At 33.8% G+C, this 14,195-nt stretch overlaps 1 protein-coding gene across 1 annotated transcript in view; it reads left to right on the top strand.

The window, feature by feature from the left end:
- Nucleotides 1–14,195, top strand: part of LOC148955957 (uncharacterized) — a 197,263-nt gene that overhangs the window by 165,654 nt on the left and 17,414 nt on the right. Inside the window, exon 8 of the mRNA XM_089085956.1 lies at nt 12,548–12,627. Within this exon, the coding sequence (XP_088942082.1) occupies nt 12,548–12,627 (80 nt within the window). The remainder of the gene's footprint in view (nt 1–12,547; nt 12,628–14,195) is intronic.

The following is a 14,195-nucleotide window of genomic DNA, read 5'->3' as shown; positions in this document are numbered from 1 at the left end:
TAAAACCAAAATAGTCTACCGTGACAAAACCAGAGAAGTCAGTTTTGAAAACAGCGGGTCTATGGCCAGTACGAAGAGAAGGAAGAAGACGAACAATCAAAGAAATGCTCCAACGTAAAAAAAAACTATAAAGAACCCAAAATCAAAAGAGAATAAAAGAAAATGTCAAATACACAATGACTAATATGCAAAAACACGGAAGTAGAATATACGACGAGTAGCTCATTTACCGTATAATCTACTTTCATAGATTTTACTTGTTTTAGTCGGACTGTATTTCTTTTAATTTTCATCTGATTCTAGACTATTTCCTTTTTTAATTCTTTTGGTTTAAATTCTTTCCTTTTGTCAGCGCTGAGGTGTTGCTGTATTCAGGCGCCAAAAAACGTTTTTGGTTGTTTTTCTTTTTCTTCTTACTGACCACACACCCGTTATTATTTCTTTCTTTTTTTATTCTAAAATTAGCGGTGCCATGTATAATTAAATATCTGATTTGCCGCTAGTCTTTTACTGAGGTTTTTAGATGACTATTGAATGTTCTTTTGAAATAGTCCACAGAGAAACTTTTAGGGATAGCTTCCTCAGGAATATCATACCAGATCCAAGTGCAACGTCGGATGAAGCTGTTCTTCAAGTACTCTGTTCTTGGCTTGCTAGCCTCAAGGTATTTCGACTGAGCGATGTGCCTTCATTTCTGTGGTTGGACAATTAAGGGCATAATACGAGAAAGCTCTAGAGAAGGATGCAAATTTAAATCCTTGTAGAAAACAGCCATCGACGCTACATCAAACCTCTCAATAAGGGATTGGAGAAAGTCGTGGGAACAACTAAACCTGCCCTATTAGCCCTTTTTTTTATCTTTCGGAGTGTTGCCAGCAACGTTTTTGGAGCACTGGCATACAACGGGCATCCATACTCGGCAATGGGTGTGATACGAGACTTATAAAGTGGGATGATCGAGCTGAGCGGTGGATGGTTTTCTCAGCAAAGGGTTGTCTCCAGCTTTCTTGCGCAGGAAGCTCTCACCCGATCGAGCTGGGTGTTTCAAGATAGATCTTTGGAGAAGTCGACTCCAATGAGACGAAACTCGTCAACTTTCTTTATAGCTTCATCCAAGATGATGAGGCTGGGGTGTATGCGTGGTACTTTTGATCGGAACAGGATCTAGCTAGAATGTCAATTATGCTTTGCTGAAGAATTTCGATTATGCTACGCTTTATCTGCTGACTGAATTAGAGACCAGCCACCAGAAACAGTTATCAACCTAAAAGTTGCGCGTCAGACTTCTAATTCGATGGTCGCAGGTTTGAATTTTGCAGTAGAAGAGCTTTTCATTGGGGGGCTTTTTCCATAGTCGAACTTTTCCTAAATTTTTCATCAATGAAGTCAAAAATACTTGAAATAATTATAATGAATTTTGCTGAAGAACAGTAAAGTACATAACAATTTAATACAATTTTTTTTTCACTGTATGCTAGTGTTTATTCTAATTCATCTTTATTTCAGATGTATTGTTTGATTTAGAGTATTATTTGTGGTTCTTTTAGTGCTCTATCATTGTGTTGTATGGCCCACAACAAGACAAGCTTCTCGGACCGAATAACTTTTTTACGTTTGTAATAGTGTTTTAGTATTAGTAAAATGATTTATTGATTGATAGTATAGAATAATTTGTCAGTAAAAATATGCAGAAAGCGTTTAATTATTTTATATTATTCATTACTTTAATCCGTCAACAGAAACCTGTTCGCTAAAAGCTTCAGATCTTAATTTCGATTTTCAATAGATGAATTGAAATGATATAATGAAAAATGATGCCGAAGGAAGACTGTAGTCACACTTATCGATCAGACTGGCATGAATTTGGTAAAGATTCGTGTTCTCTAATTATTTTATATTATATGTATTACATATATTACTACTACTACTACTAAAAACTCACCGCAGCACCAAGCCGCCTGAGGCAAACACAGCTACGCAGACTTCTCCTCCACCCCAATCTATTCAAAGTCTCCCTTTTTTCACCCGCCCACGAAGTTCCCATTTACATTAAATCTTTCTTTATGACGTCCTCTCACCCCAGACGAGAACGATCTGCTTTCCGTTTAGCCCTAGACGGTTGGTCGAAAAGAACAATCTTCGACAATCTGTCATCCTTCGTTCGCACAACGTGCCCTAGCCACCTCAATCTTTCTTTCATTATAGCCCTAGAGAGCGGTATTGAACCACACTTTTCGTATAGCCTATTGTTTGACATACGGTCATTCAGCCGGGTACCCAGAACAATCCTTAAGCAAATTCTCTAGAAAACATCTAGCAATTCTTCATCCGCTTTTCGGAGAGTCCATGCTTCAGAGCCATATGTGACCACTGTCATCACTGTAGCTTCTAATATTCTAATCGTGGTTTGCAGACTTATCTTCCTATTCTTCCAAACTTTTTTTAACTGTGAAAAAACAGCTTGAGCCTTGGCTATTCTACTTTTAACATCTTCACTGCTCTCACCGTCATTGCTAATAATACTACCAAGGTAAGTGAAGCTGCCCACCTGATCAATCTTTTCGTTACCCGACGTCACCTTTTCATCTTCGCTTATTCCTAGGCTTAGTGACTTAGTCTTCTTAAAATTGATTTTCAAACCTATTCTAGCATCCTGTACTCGCAAAACCTCTAAGAGTTCATTCATTTTGCTCACACTTTCCTCTAGGTTGCTTAAATCATCAGCATAATCTAAGTCCAGGAGACTTTTGCCTCCCCAATGGATTCCGTGGTCTCCCATTGCCTTTCCTGTGCTCCTTAAAACAAAGTCCATCAAAATAATCCATATAAAGGGGGATAGAACACAACGAGAACGACCTGTTTTCCGTTTAGCCCTAGACGGTTGGTCGAAAAGAACAATCTTCGGCAATCTGTCATCCTTCATTCGCACAACGTGCCCTAGCCACCTCAATCTTTCTTTCATTATAGCCCTAGAGAGCGGTAAGCGGTCTTCTTAAAATTAATTTTCAAACCTATTCTAGCACCCTGTACTCGCAAAACCTCTAAAACTTCATTCATTTTGCTCACACTTTCATCTAGGTTGCTTAAATCATCAGCATAATCTAAGTCCAGGAGACTTTTGCCTCCCCAATGGATTCCGTGGTCTCCCATTGCCTTTCCTGTGCTCCTTAAAACAAAGTCCATCAAAATAATCCATATAAAGGGGGATAGAACACAACGAGGACGACCTGTTTTCCGTTTAGCCCTAGACGGTTGGTCGAAAAGAACAATCTTCGACAATCTGTCATCCTTCATTCGCACAACGTGCCCTAGCCACCTCAATCTTTCTTTCATTATAGCCCTAGAGAGCGGTATTGAACCACATTTTTCGTATAGCCTATTGTTTGACATACGGTCATTCAGCCGGGTACCCAGAACAATCCTTAAGCAAATTCTCTAGAAAACATCTAGCAATTCTTCATCCGCTTTTCGGAGAGTCCATGCTTCAGAGCCATATGTGACCACTGTCATCACTGTAGCTTCTAATATTCTAATCGTGGTTTGCAGACTTATCTTCCATTTCTTCCAAACTTTTTTTAACTGTGAAAAAACACCCTGAGCCTTGGCTATTTACTTTTAACATCTTCACTGCTCTCACCGTCTTTGCTAATAATACTACCAATGTAAGTGAAACTGCCCACCTGGTCAATCTTTTCATTACCCAACGTCACCTTTTCATCTTCACTTATTCCTAGCCTTAGTAACTTAGTCTTCTTAAAATTGATTTTCAAACTTATTCTAGCATCCTGAACTCGCAAAACCTCTAAGAGTTCATTCATTTTGCTCACACTTACCTCTAGGTTGCTTAAATCATCAGCATAATCTAAGTCCAGGAGACTTTTGCCTCCCCAATGGATTCCGTGGTCTCCCATTGCCTTTCCTGTGCTCCTTAAAACAAAGTCCATCAAAATAATCCATATAAAGGGGGATAGAACACAACCCTGTTCAACTCCTGATTTAATACAAAACCAGCTGCTAACCTCATTTCCTACCTTAACCGCAGCAGTGTTATTCCCGTACATAGCACTAATCACTTTAATATATTTGTCTGCTATACCATACAAGGATAAAACCTTTACTAAAGCTCTTCAATCATCAGAATCGAACGTTTGCTTGTAATTTATAAAACTGAGGACAAAATGTGTTTGAAAACTCAGGCACTTCTCAATTATTAGCCTAAGAGTGAAAACTTGATCGACACATCCTCTACCTTTTCTAAAACCGCACTGTTCTTCTCTTAAAACTTTGTCAAAGGCATCTCTCAGTCTAAAAAGTATCATATTACTAAGTAATTTACTACCTACAGAGACCAGACTAATGCCTCGATAATTATCACACTCACTTTTATCATCTTTCCTATAAAGTGGCTTAATTAAGGTTTTCTTAAAATCGTTAGGTACTTCCCCTTTTTTCAAAAATCCTATTCATAATCTTCAGTAACTTATTTCGAACCTCCAACCCACCATATTTAAGAAACTCATTTACCACCCTATCAGCACCTGGAGCCTTATTATTTTTTAATCCTTTTAATACTGTCGCTAATTCTTCCTCACAGAACAAATCTTCCTTCACATCCAAGGTATCACAATTTTTTACATTTTCCTCTATATCTTTTCCTGCAACTCTATCTCGGTTAGGCAAATTCTCAAAATTTTCGGCCCATCTCTCTTTAGTTTTTTCCTAATATATTACATGCATTAGAATACATGTATTTCCTAATATATTACAGGTAATATAATATATTACATATATTACATAACATGTATTATATATTATCGAATATGTAATTTTTTTATCATATATATGTATTTAATAGTAAAGCCAAATATGGTCCTAATAAAATTTTTATTAAATTTTATTAGTTTTTTATTATGTTTATGAGTATGTGTATGATATGTTCTTTAATGATTTTATGTGAAATTTGTGCTACAGATGTGTAAAATTTAAATAACAGGGACTTGGTTTGAAAGACGTACATCAACACTATTTTTTTAAGTATGTTCTGTTAATACGAGGTATTTATATATTTTGTTATGTCCAGCATGCAGATCGAGAAACGGCTACTCAAAGCTTAAGACTTTTCCAATTTCCAAAAAATCTCCTTTAGACTTCACTCTTGCTTCACTCTTCAATCATAAAGACTATGCTTAAAATTTGAGCATTGCTCAGCTCACTAAGTTATGCATGAGTTACAATATTACCTCTGTAGCCAAGCGTATTTTTGTTTTGGCCTGACAGCCAACAATAGGAGTTACCTTGGGGGGGGGGTATAAGGATCTTGCTATGGAAGTGTATGCATCTAAAAAGAGGTTTTTAGGAGCCAGTATCTAGGTTTCTTAGTATTGTAAGGTTTCTCTCCGAAAGACATTCCAGAGGATCGCACTGACAGTCCTCGTAGATGTAGAAGGGGGCCAGTATTCAAGAATTAAAATTAAAATAAAAAGCAAAGTTTGTTTTTATTCCACTATTCCAAATGCAAGTTTGATTGCAAAAATGTCAACATGGCTTTAATTTGTAATAGGAAAATTTTCTAGTTTTAGGACACCCTTCTCAGAATTTCACTCCCTAGAGGAGGAACGAAACAGATGAGTTTCCTTCTAGTCTTGCTTTAAACGAAAATATCTCCAGTCTTACAAAAATTCTTGGAAGACCTCACTTTTTAATCTTCATTTTCTCTACAGCTATTTTTTAAGGCATAATGAAATCCTCGGGGCCCTTGTCTCCAGCTCCTTAATTTTATGCCTTCATGACTCATATCCAGGAGTATACTCCAGGATTTGGCCCTGGATAGGGTTCATGACACTTGCCAAACTGCAACACGGGTTTTCTATACGTCATGTATTACCAAAGGATGCCGTAAGAATCTTCTATATTTAGTCTTTAGAATCTTTCCTGTGGTTGTGTTTCAGGTTGCAATGATTATTGATGATCTCAATATTTGACTTTTTTCTCTTTTCTTTCAAGGTGAGGGTCTTACTTTGAAGGTCTTTGAAGGTCAGTTCTGAGGGTCTTTCTTTGAACGGTAAATTTCTTGTTCAAATTCCGTCTCATTCGCAGGAAAGTACCAAATTCTAGAATTTTTGGAAAATAAATCCATCTTTTTTTAAATCAAGTTGGTGCTAGCCAAGTTTTCTAGCGCGAAGTTTTTTTTGTGAATTGAGATCTTCTTGACCCAAGGACTTTTAGATGTAAGCTTCAAGTCAATCGAATAAAATATTTTCTGGTAAAAGTTTTGGGGGTTCTGTACCATCAGCCTAAATTTTAGTAGTCCACGAGGGTTCCCTTGGCCCATCAGATTTTTAGGGGGGACCGCACTTCTAAACTATTTATATATTAGGATCTCCTTCGTCTTGGGATTAATGACTAAGTTTCGAACTGATGGGGGACAACAACTTGTTGGCTCATTTTAGGACCCCCTAACTGCCTTCTTCATTCCCTGGTCCCTCTAAGACCAGGAAATAATACCTAAAGTTTTAAGCCAATTGGAAAATATTGCACCAGTTTTGGGCCTTTACTCTGGGGGTGGGGTACCGTGGATGAACTAAAAAAAAACATTTCGGCCCCCTTTACGGGGGACACCGAGGTTTCTTTTCAAGTCTTTTCTTGTTAATTGGGATTCCTATGGCCTAAGGATTTCAGAAGTCTGCTCAGAAAAAGAAATCTGGCCCTTTTCGGGATGCCATGTCACAAACTAAATTATTTTTGTACACCAGGGTCCCTTTGGCCACGGGACTTTTTAACCCTTTGTTGGGCTCGTTTGTGGTCCTAATTTAACCGATTTTTTGGGAGCCCTCAAACAATTTTTTGCACGATTGACTCTTCTTAACCTATCTTTAAAGAATTTACGTAATACATGGCGGTTGCCCAAGGGGATGGAGGGGGTCATGTCATCCCCGGAGCTCATGTATTTGAACTTTCGAAAGTTTTGAACAAAATGGCTATTTCAAAATTTTGGTCCGACTGACTTCTTGAGGGACGGGTAGCAAAATAGGCATGTGAGAAAGGTTCTGAATCAAAGTTTCTACAACCATCCCTTTCATACGAAGTAGTCATCGGGGGAGGGAATCAATTGGAGGTACAAGGCTGTTTACTACTGGAAGTGTAAGGGAAAAGTTGACGGAGTTGGGATGGTAATCGAGCATTTTTAGAAAAAATTTAAAATACTGTTTTTACACAATTCTATAAAGAAAAGTTTTAGGTAAAACAATACCAAGGTACTTAATATTAAAATACTTATTAATTAATATTAATATTAAACGCCTTTTAAAAGAAGAAAAAAGTTATCAGAATTGATCTGAACCTGATTATCAGAATTGAACCTGATCGTCATCCTGAACCTGAAAGAATTGGCAATTTTTCACAGTTAGAGCTCCTAAATTACTCGTAGGTTATACTAGTCAAAAATAGATAATAATGTAGTTTCAATTTTTTGAAAGAGCATGGGAAGATCTCGGTGTAAAGCGAAAGTACAGTATCATCCTCAAACCTTATTGTTTTACGAAGTGGCAAAACTTCAGGTATATGATCAGCGAAAAAGCTCACTGTTGAGAAAAAGACTCTAGGACAGAGCCTTGAGACACTCCGAAATTTGGGAAAATTTTAGAACAAATATCAAGTGACTTAATCAAATTGATCTGTGTTATCGGAGAGAAAGAGTTGCTTCAGTCATTGAGTCATGTTTAACAACTTATTTTTGTTTCGTTTTTTTCTGTTTCTTCGTATATTTCCTACAAGGCTATTGGAAAACCAAAAATTTGCTATTTGAAAAACAATTTGATTTTATTACTTGTAACACGTGAATAGTCAATCCTTTTTAAAGAGCTTGCCAAGTTCCTCATGAATTATGATGTTCTTATAAAAAAAAAACCTTCAGTTTTTGCAGAGTAATGCAGAAAATATTGCTGAAAATGTATCACAATTCTTTCTGTAAATGATAAATGTTATTGCTTGCATGTTGTATAGCGTGTTGGAAATTGTTGCTAAGCAACAAAGCGCAAAAAAATACTTGTCTATTCGTATCTCCTAAAATGGCGTCTTTTTTTATTTAGGAAATAGAAAAACGTCAATTTTTATTTTCGTTAATAAAAAACTTTAAGCTTAATGTCATCAGGGATGATCAGGCTGCATTTTTTTTATATATATATATATCAGTGTTGGAATCATATATGCTCAGATATTTTTTTCATTTTTATGAGAGTAATAGTTGTTTACATGAGTATAGTAATAGAAATATGGATAACCTTGTGGCTGAGCTTAGGCGGAGTACTCGGGCAGGATTTACGATTCGCCATTTGGGACCGAGTGTTTGGAATGTGCTTTCGGTGAGTATTAGGGTGGCTTAACATCTACAGCAATATAAGAAAATATTAAAGAAGTATTTATTCCGACGGCAGGATGAGGCACTTTTTTTTTTTTTTTTTTTTTTTTTTTTTTTTTTTTTTTTTTTTTTTTTTTTTTTTTGACGAGAGAGATTGATCTCTGATATTTATTTTTTCTTTAGAGTTATTTATTTAACATTATGGATATTGATTGTTGTAGCTGTCCATCCTAAAAGCTTTATTTCTTCTTGGACAGCTACTTGTTAAATGAATTTTTTTTAATGCATTTTAATTCAATTTAATATTATTACTTATATGATTAATAATAACTGAATAAAGAAGTAGATGCAGGCTAGAATTTTGATAACCTTTTTTTCTTCCTTTTTTACTCAAAACATTTGCATAAATGTATTAAAGTAAGGGGAATGTGCACAGAAGGAGACTGTACCCAACCCGATGAGTGGAGGTGGAGAGGTCAATCTGTTCATCTTTTTCCGTAATAATAGCTGTTTTCTAAAAGCATTTTCATTGTTTGTTCCATAGTGCTATTTACGATACTTGTGGTTTCTTAAATAGTATAGAATATGTTGCAGTTTCTTTTTCTGAATATGCAGTTTCTTTTGCAGTTGAATGCAGTTTCTTTTGCAGTTGTCATTTTCTTTTTCTGAATACTTGAAAAATATTTATACTTTTTCTTGTCTCTTTGGTTTCTGATGTTTCAAAACTTTTGCTAGAAATCCTAACATCTTTTTATTCAAAATAGAACATTTAATCGCGTCAAGCATGTTTGTTGTCAAAAGGATGAACATAGTTCGTAATAATGGAAAACAAGTACAAAAAAAATTTTTTTTTTTTTCATGAAAAGAAAAAAACAAATTCTCAAGAAAAGAAAGAGAGCAGAAATTGGCTTCTATAAAATATTAAGCTTAAAAAGAACAGAATTTAATAAATAAATTCAGGATTTGATTTAATAAATTTTAATTTGAAATAAATTTTAATAAAGTGTATTCTTAAATATAAAATTTTAAATATATTTAATTTAATAAATAAAACTAAAAAATAAAACTTAAAGCGAACAGAAATTGTAATGAACAATGTAATTTAGCTTGTTCATGTTAATGAACAATACTTATCATACTAAAGTGCGTTGCTACCACCCACTTATCCCACCCCTCTCAGCAAAGAAAAGAACGGCCTTTGAACTTCATTGAAAATTAAATAGATTTATCAAATTGAAAGTTTTGTTTAGCTATATTTTACAGCTATACATTTGAAAGGGATTAATTTAAAAGGCAGATTTTTTTCAACATATTCACAAAAATTTAAAATTAGAACTTTACAAAAGTAAGCAACCTCCAAATTTTGGATGTAAACCCCACCCTCCTGGACAAAATTTCTGGTTAAATCTCGGCTTAAAACACACAAATATGTAGGTACCAGTAGCGTCAATATAAGAAAACTTAGAGGGGTAAAATTCATTTTTCAAAATATAGGGGGAAGGAACATGTCCTCCGCTGTCCCCTCCCCAATTGACGCCACTTCCAGGAGCATAAGAAATACTATGCTCGTTTCCTAACCCGTGTTCTTAACCGTATCATTTTACTGCAATTTTAACAGTTTGCCGCAAGTATTCCTTGTATTGACTATTTTGTTTTTTGTATTATTTTAAGTTTGAAGAACTGACCACAAGTAGGCTTACTTTTTAGATTGTTTTTCTAGAAAAAAAATTCATTGCTGCAACTTTTACATATTAATTGTCGTCTACTCTTGCAGAGACTATGATAATCAACTTCCCAATGTTTTTAAGACAACCCTTATTCGGTCTTTACTTAATTTATTATTTTTACCGTAATGTTTTATGCCTATGTCTGATATTATCACTATTAGTATATATCGTTGTTAAACCTTTCTTTTTTCTTTTTTCTTTTTTTCAATAAGACGTAAATTCAAAAGCTTTGTCTGTAATAGTAGTTTTATTCTTTAATCGTGTCTTATCTCAAAGAAAGAGGAGAACAAGATTGCAAAGCTTCCTAATTATTGGAATTTATATATATATATATATATATATATATATATATATATATATATATATATATATATATATATATATATATGTATATGTATATATATATATATATATATATATATATATATATATATATATATATATATATATATATATATATATATATATATATATTATATAAACTATTATACCGTTATAATAGTTATTTTTTCGAATATAGAATATTTTAACTTTTTTTTTTCGAGTGACATCTCTTTGTAAAAGATAGAGAGAAGTAGGTAGCATTATTTAGTAACCAAAGATTTGTATCTCTACATGCAACTGTTGCTGGGATATTGCAAATGTGTCCTTTTGACTATATGAATACACATATTACCTTTTGATTACGTTTTATATCCGCTCAACCTCCCCTGAAAAATAAAGTTCAATGCATAATTCTATCCAAAGACAATGTATCTATGTGATTTTGACCATGGGGGGTATACTTAAACCCTTTCAATTTAATTTAAAAGTAGTTGCAGAAGCAGTAGTAGCCCTTTAAGTTTCAACTTTGGTACTACCTGCGGCAAACCTGCTTTTCAACTTACATTTATTAATATTCAATAGTAGAGTGAAGATACCCTTCTTCCAAAAATCGGATTACCTAATCTTCTTCCCTGTTTTTCCTTTTTGCCGGTATTTCGAAAAAAACTCGTAGCTAGAAAGTACTGAAAAATCTAGGCTAAAAAGCTTTTTTATGCAAATCAGGTTTCATGTCACCTAATAATTTGCCACTGATCTGGGCAGTCATTTTTACCTCCAACTCTTACACATTTCTTACACCTTATATTAGAGGGTGTTCCCGGTGAAAATTGCAATTTAATTGGTATTTACATCTAATTTAATGCAAATTAACTGTAAAACTGGAACGCTTAATTAACTAATGCCTTAATACGTATTATAAGGATTATTAAGAAAAGTAATTTTTTGAGTATTGAGTAAAATACGAAAAACATGAGTGTTCATCCCTTAATACTCATTAATCCTGATATATTTGGTCATATGCCTCCATTTTTACCGATTTGATGATAATTGTGCAGAAGTTAATGCACTAAAGATGTTAATAAACAGTATTCATAAAAATGTAATACTAAATTTAATACAATTTTATCGCTCCAGCTGTTAATTCGCTCTCACCTGGAACAGGAAATTTAATTTTTGTTAAACGAAATTGACTTTTTGTTGAACCTGGATCACGCTCTTAGGTTGTTTGAAGGAAAGTCCGCTTCAGATAACTACTACTTCGGATTATTCCAAATGGCGAAGGCACGTCACACAAAGCTCTCTTCTGGGTTCCTCTGGCGGGGAGTTTCCTGCTGTAGGTAAAGTGTAGGTAGATGATCTTAAGTTTGAAACAGTGGTTCTAAGGCAAGGTTTGTTAGCCCCTCGAGATTTACGGAATGATCATGAGTTGCTTTTACAAAGAATTTTTGTAAAATTTTCTTTATGTTACATACCAAAATAGAATTTTTGTAATAATGCATTTTTTAAGGTTTGAAAGGGCTTGAAACAAGAAAACGTTGGGAATCCCTAAGGTACGGAGGAAAGTTTGAATTGCTTATGCGCCCCTCCTTCCTGCATATTTAGATATTCATGGGTTTTTTCGGATAAACTTCTATATCTCATCTCTAATTCGCCTGTCTTCTAGTTACCTTTCCTTTCCCACTCTCCCCCTGCATAAAAAAAAATCAATATATAACTGACTAGAACTCGTGTTTCAAAGTGAACAAATTTATGTAGTTTTACGAGTCACATTATATATATATGTATACATTATATATATATATATATATATATATATATATATATATATATATATATATATATATATATATATATATATATATATATATTTCCCTGTTGTTCTACTTATTGTTTACCATGGTACAGTAGATAATCGGAGACAGTAGATAATACAATTACAGAAAGAAAACGGTTTTATACATACTTTTACACATATATATATATATATATATATATATATATATATATATATATATATATATATATATATATATATGTATATATATATATATATATATATATATATATATATATATATATATATATATATATATATATATCCAAACGTTTTTTGTATTTCATGTATTTTTTTTTGTTTCAGAGAAGAGGTATATCCCCAGAAGAAAGTGAATTACAACAAGAAGAAGGAAGTAGGAATGAATTCAACGTCCGTCCCCCAAGGTATTTATTCGTTTTTTTATTGATTGAATGATGCTATGAAATGATAAGGAAAATATTATATATAAAATGAAACGTAAATGTAGGAAAGCTTTTAAGACTTTTGATTAAGACAGCGAACGTTGAGCAAAAAAACTTACCCATATACTAATAAAAGTCGAAATACTTTGGCTTCAAATTTGGAACCTATTAATAACGGAAAAAATGGATTAAACAGCTAAGGTACATCAGAAATAACAGCAAAAGATGAGAAAAAGCTAGTTCTATTAAGAAAGGAAAAATGAAGAAATCCTATCTTGTTTCGTTCCGTTATGTTATGTTTTGTTATGGTGTTATTTACTATGTTAAGTTAAGTAATGTTTTACTCGCTCTTACGTTTTATCATTTCATTTTACTTTGAGATGAAAAGAGAGTTTTTTCCGAGAAATTCTTCTTTTTTTAATTTTCAAACCGTATTTTTTCCTAAATTGTTAATGAATATTATAGCTAAAAACCTTGGCTGCTGTAATTCAAGTGGCGTTCTGTGAAGTTTCGCCAAATTAATATTTATAATCCTTGTGTTAAAACTCAACGTCTTTGGTTGAGTCATCAGACGCAATTTTTGACTCTCAAGATAATTAGAAGTTTCTGTTTCTTTCAAAAATGAAAAAAAATGGTTCAAATATGAAGCCGAAATATTAGGACTTTTATTAGTATATGGATAAGTTTTTTCTCAACGTTCGCTATCTTAATCAAAAGTTTTACTCGTTTTACTATATTTTTATTTCATTTCTTTTCTCAAATGCAAAAATGATCGGAATTCAGACCGAATGGTTATAAAAATTGTTTTCGCATAATCACGTGAGCCTTTTAAAAAAAGCTGTTAATAAATAAGTCGAAATAACGTTAACTAAGCTGTCGACTAACGTTAACTAAGCTGTCGACATCAACTAATTGTCGACAAACGTCGAAAAAGCAAACGATTTTTTCACTTTTTCCGCTCTTCTGTAAAAAATATGTGATATAACATGTCCCCTTTTAAATTATCACTGTCGTCCTTCCAACACTTCTCAATTTTAATATTTATTTCAACGAATGTTGCAGGTCTGAAATTTAGTCGAATTCAACATGGGTTTTTACTGCGGAAACAATGTGTTTAAAGTCACTAGCTGGCACTTCAAACGTGTTTGAACACGTTTCGTCCAAAACACAAATACTTACAAGTTACCCCCTCATATTTTCTCCTGTAGCCCTATTGACAGGAAAATTCAATGTAAACTCAGATGTCCTCTACCGTTTTATCCTCATTAGGCACATACAAGGCCGTATCTTAGGAGGGGGGGGGGGGTAGCGGGTTTGAATGAAGTCCCCCCCCCCGAAATTTTTGTCCGACTCGTAAAGACGTAACAAAAATGTATATAAACAAAATGTTGATGCACATTAAAAAAAAATTGTATGTACCTACCACCCCCCCCCCTCTTCCAAATGAAAATCCTGGATAAACGCTCGTTTTTTAGTATTACTTCCTGTTTCTCGTTTTTATTCTTTCAACTTTATACAGCAAAACAACAAAGCCCCGGTAAGGAACTGAG

The sequence above is a fragment of the Artemia sp. Qi Xiang Cuo genome, chromosome 1 (assembly GCF_049724085.1).
Source record: "Artemia sp. Qi Xiang Cuo chromosome 1, ASM4972408v1, whole genome shotgun sequence".
In the NCBI taxonomy this organism is placed as follows: Eukaryota; Metazoa; Arthropoda; class Branchiopoda; order Anostraca; family Artemiidae; genus Artemia; species Artemia sp. Qi Xiang Cuo.
This window is presented reverse-complemented; position numbering and strand designations above follow the sequence as displayed.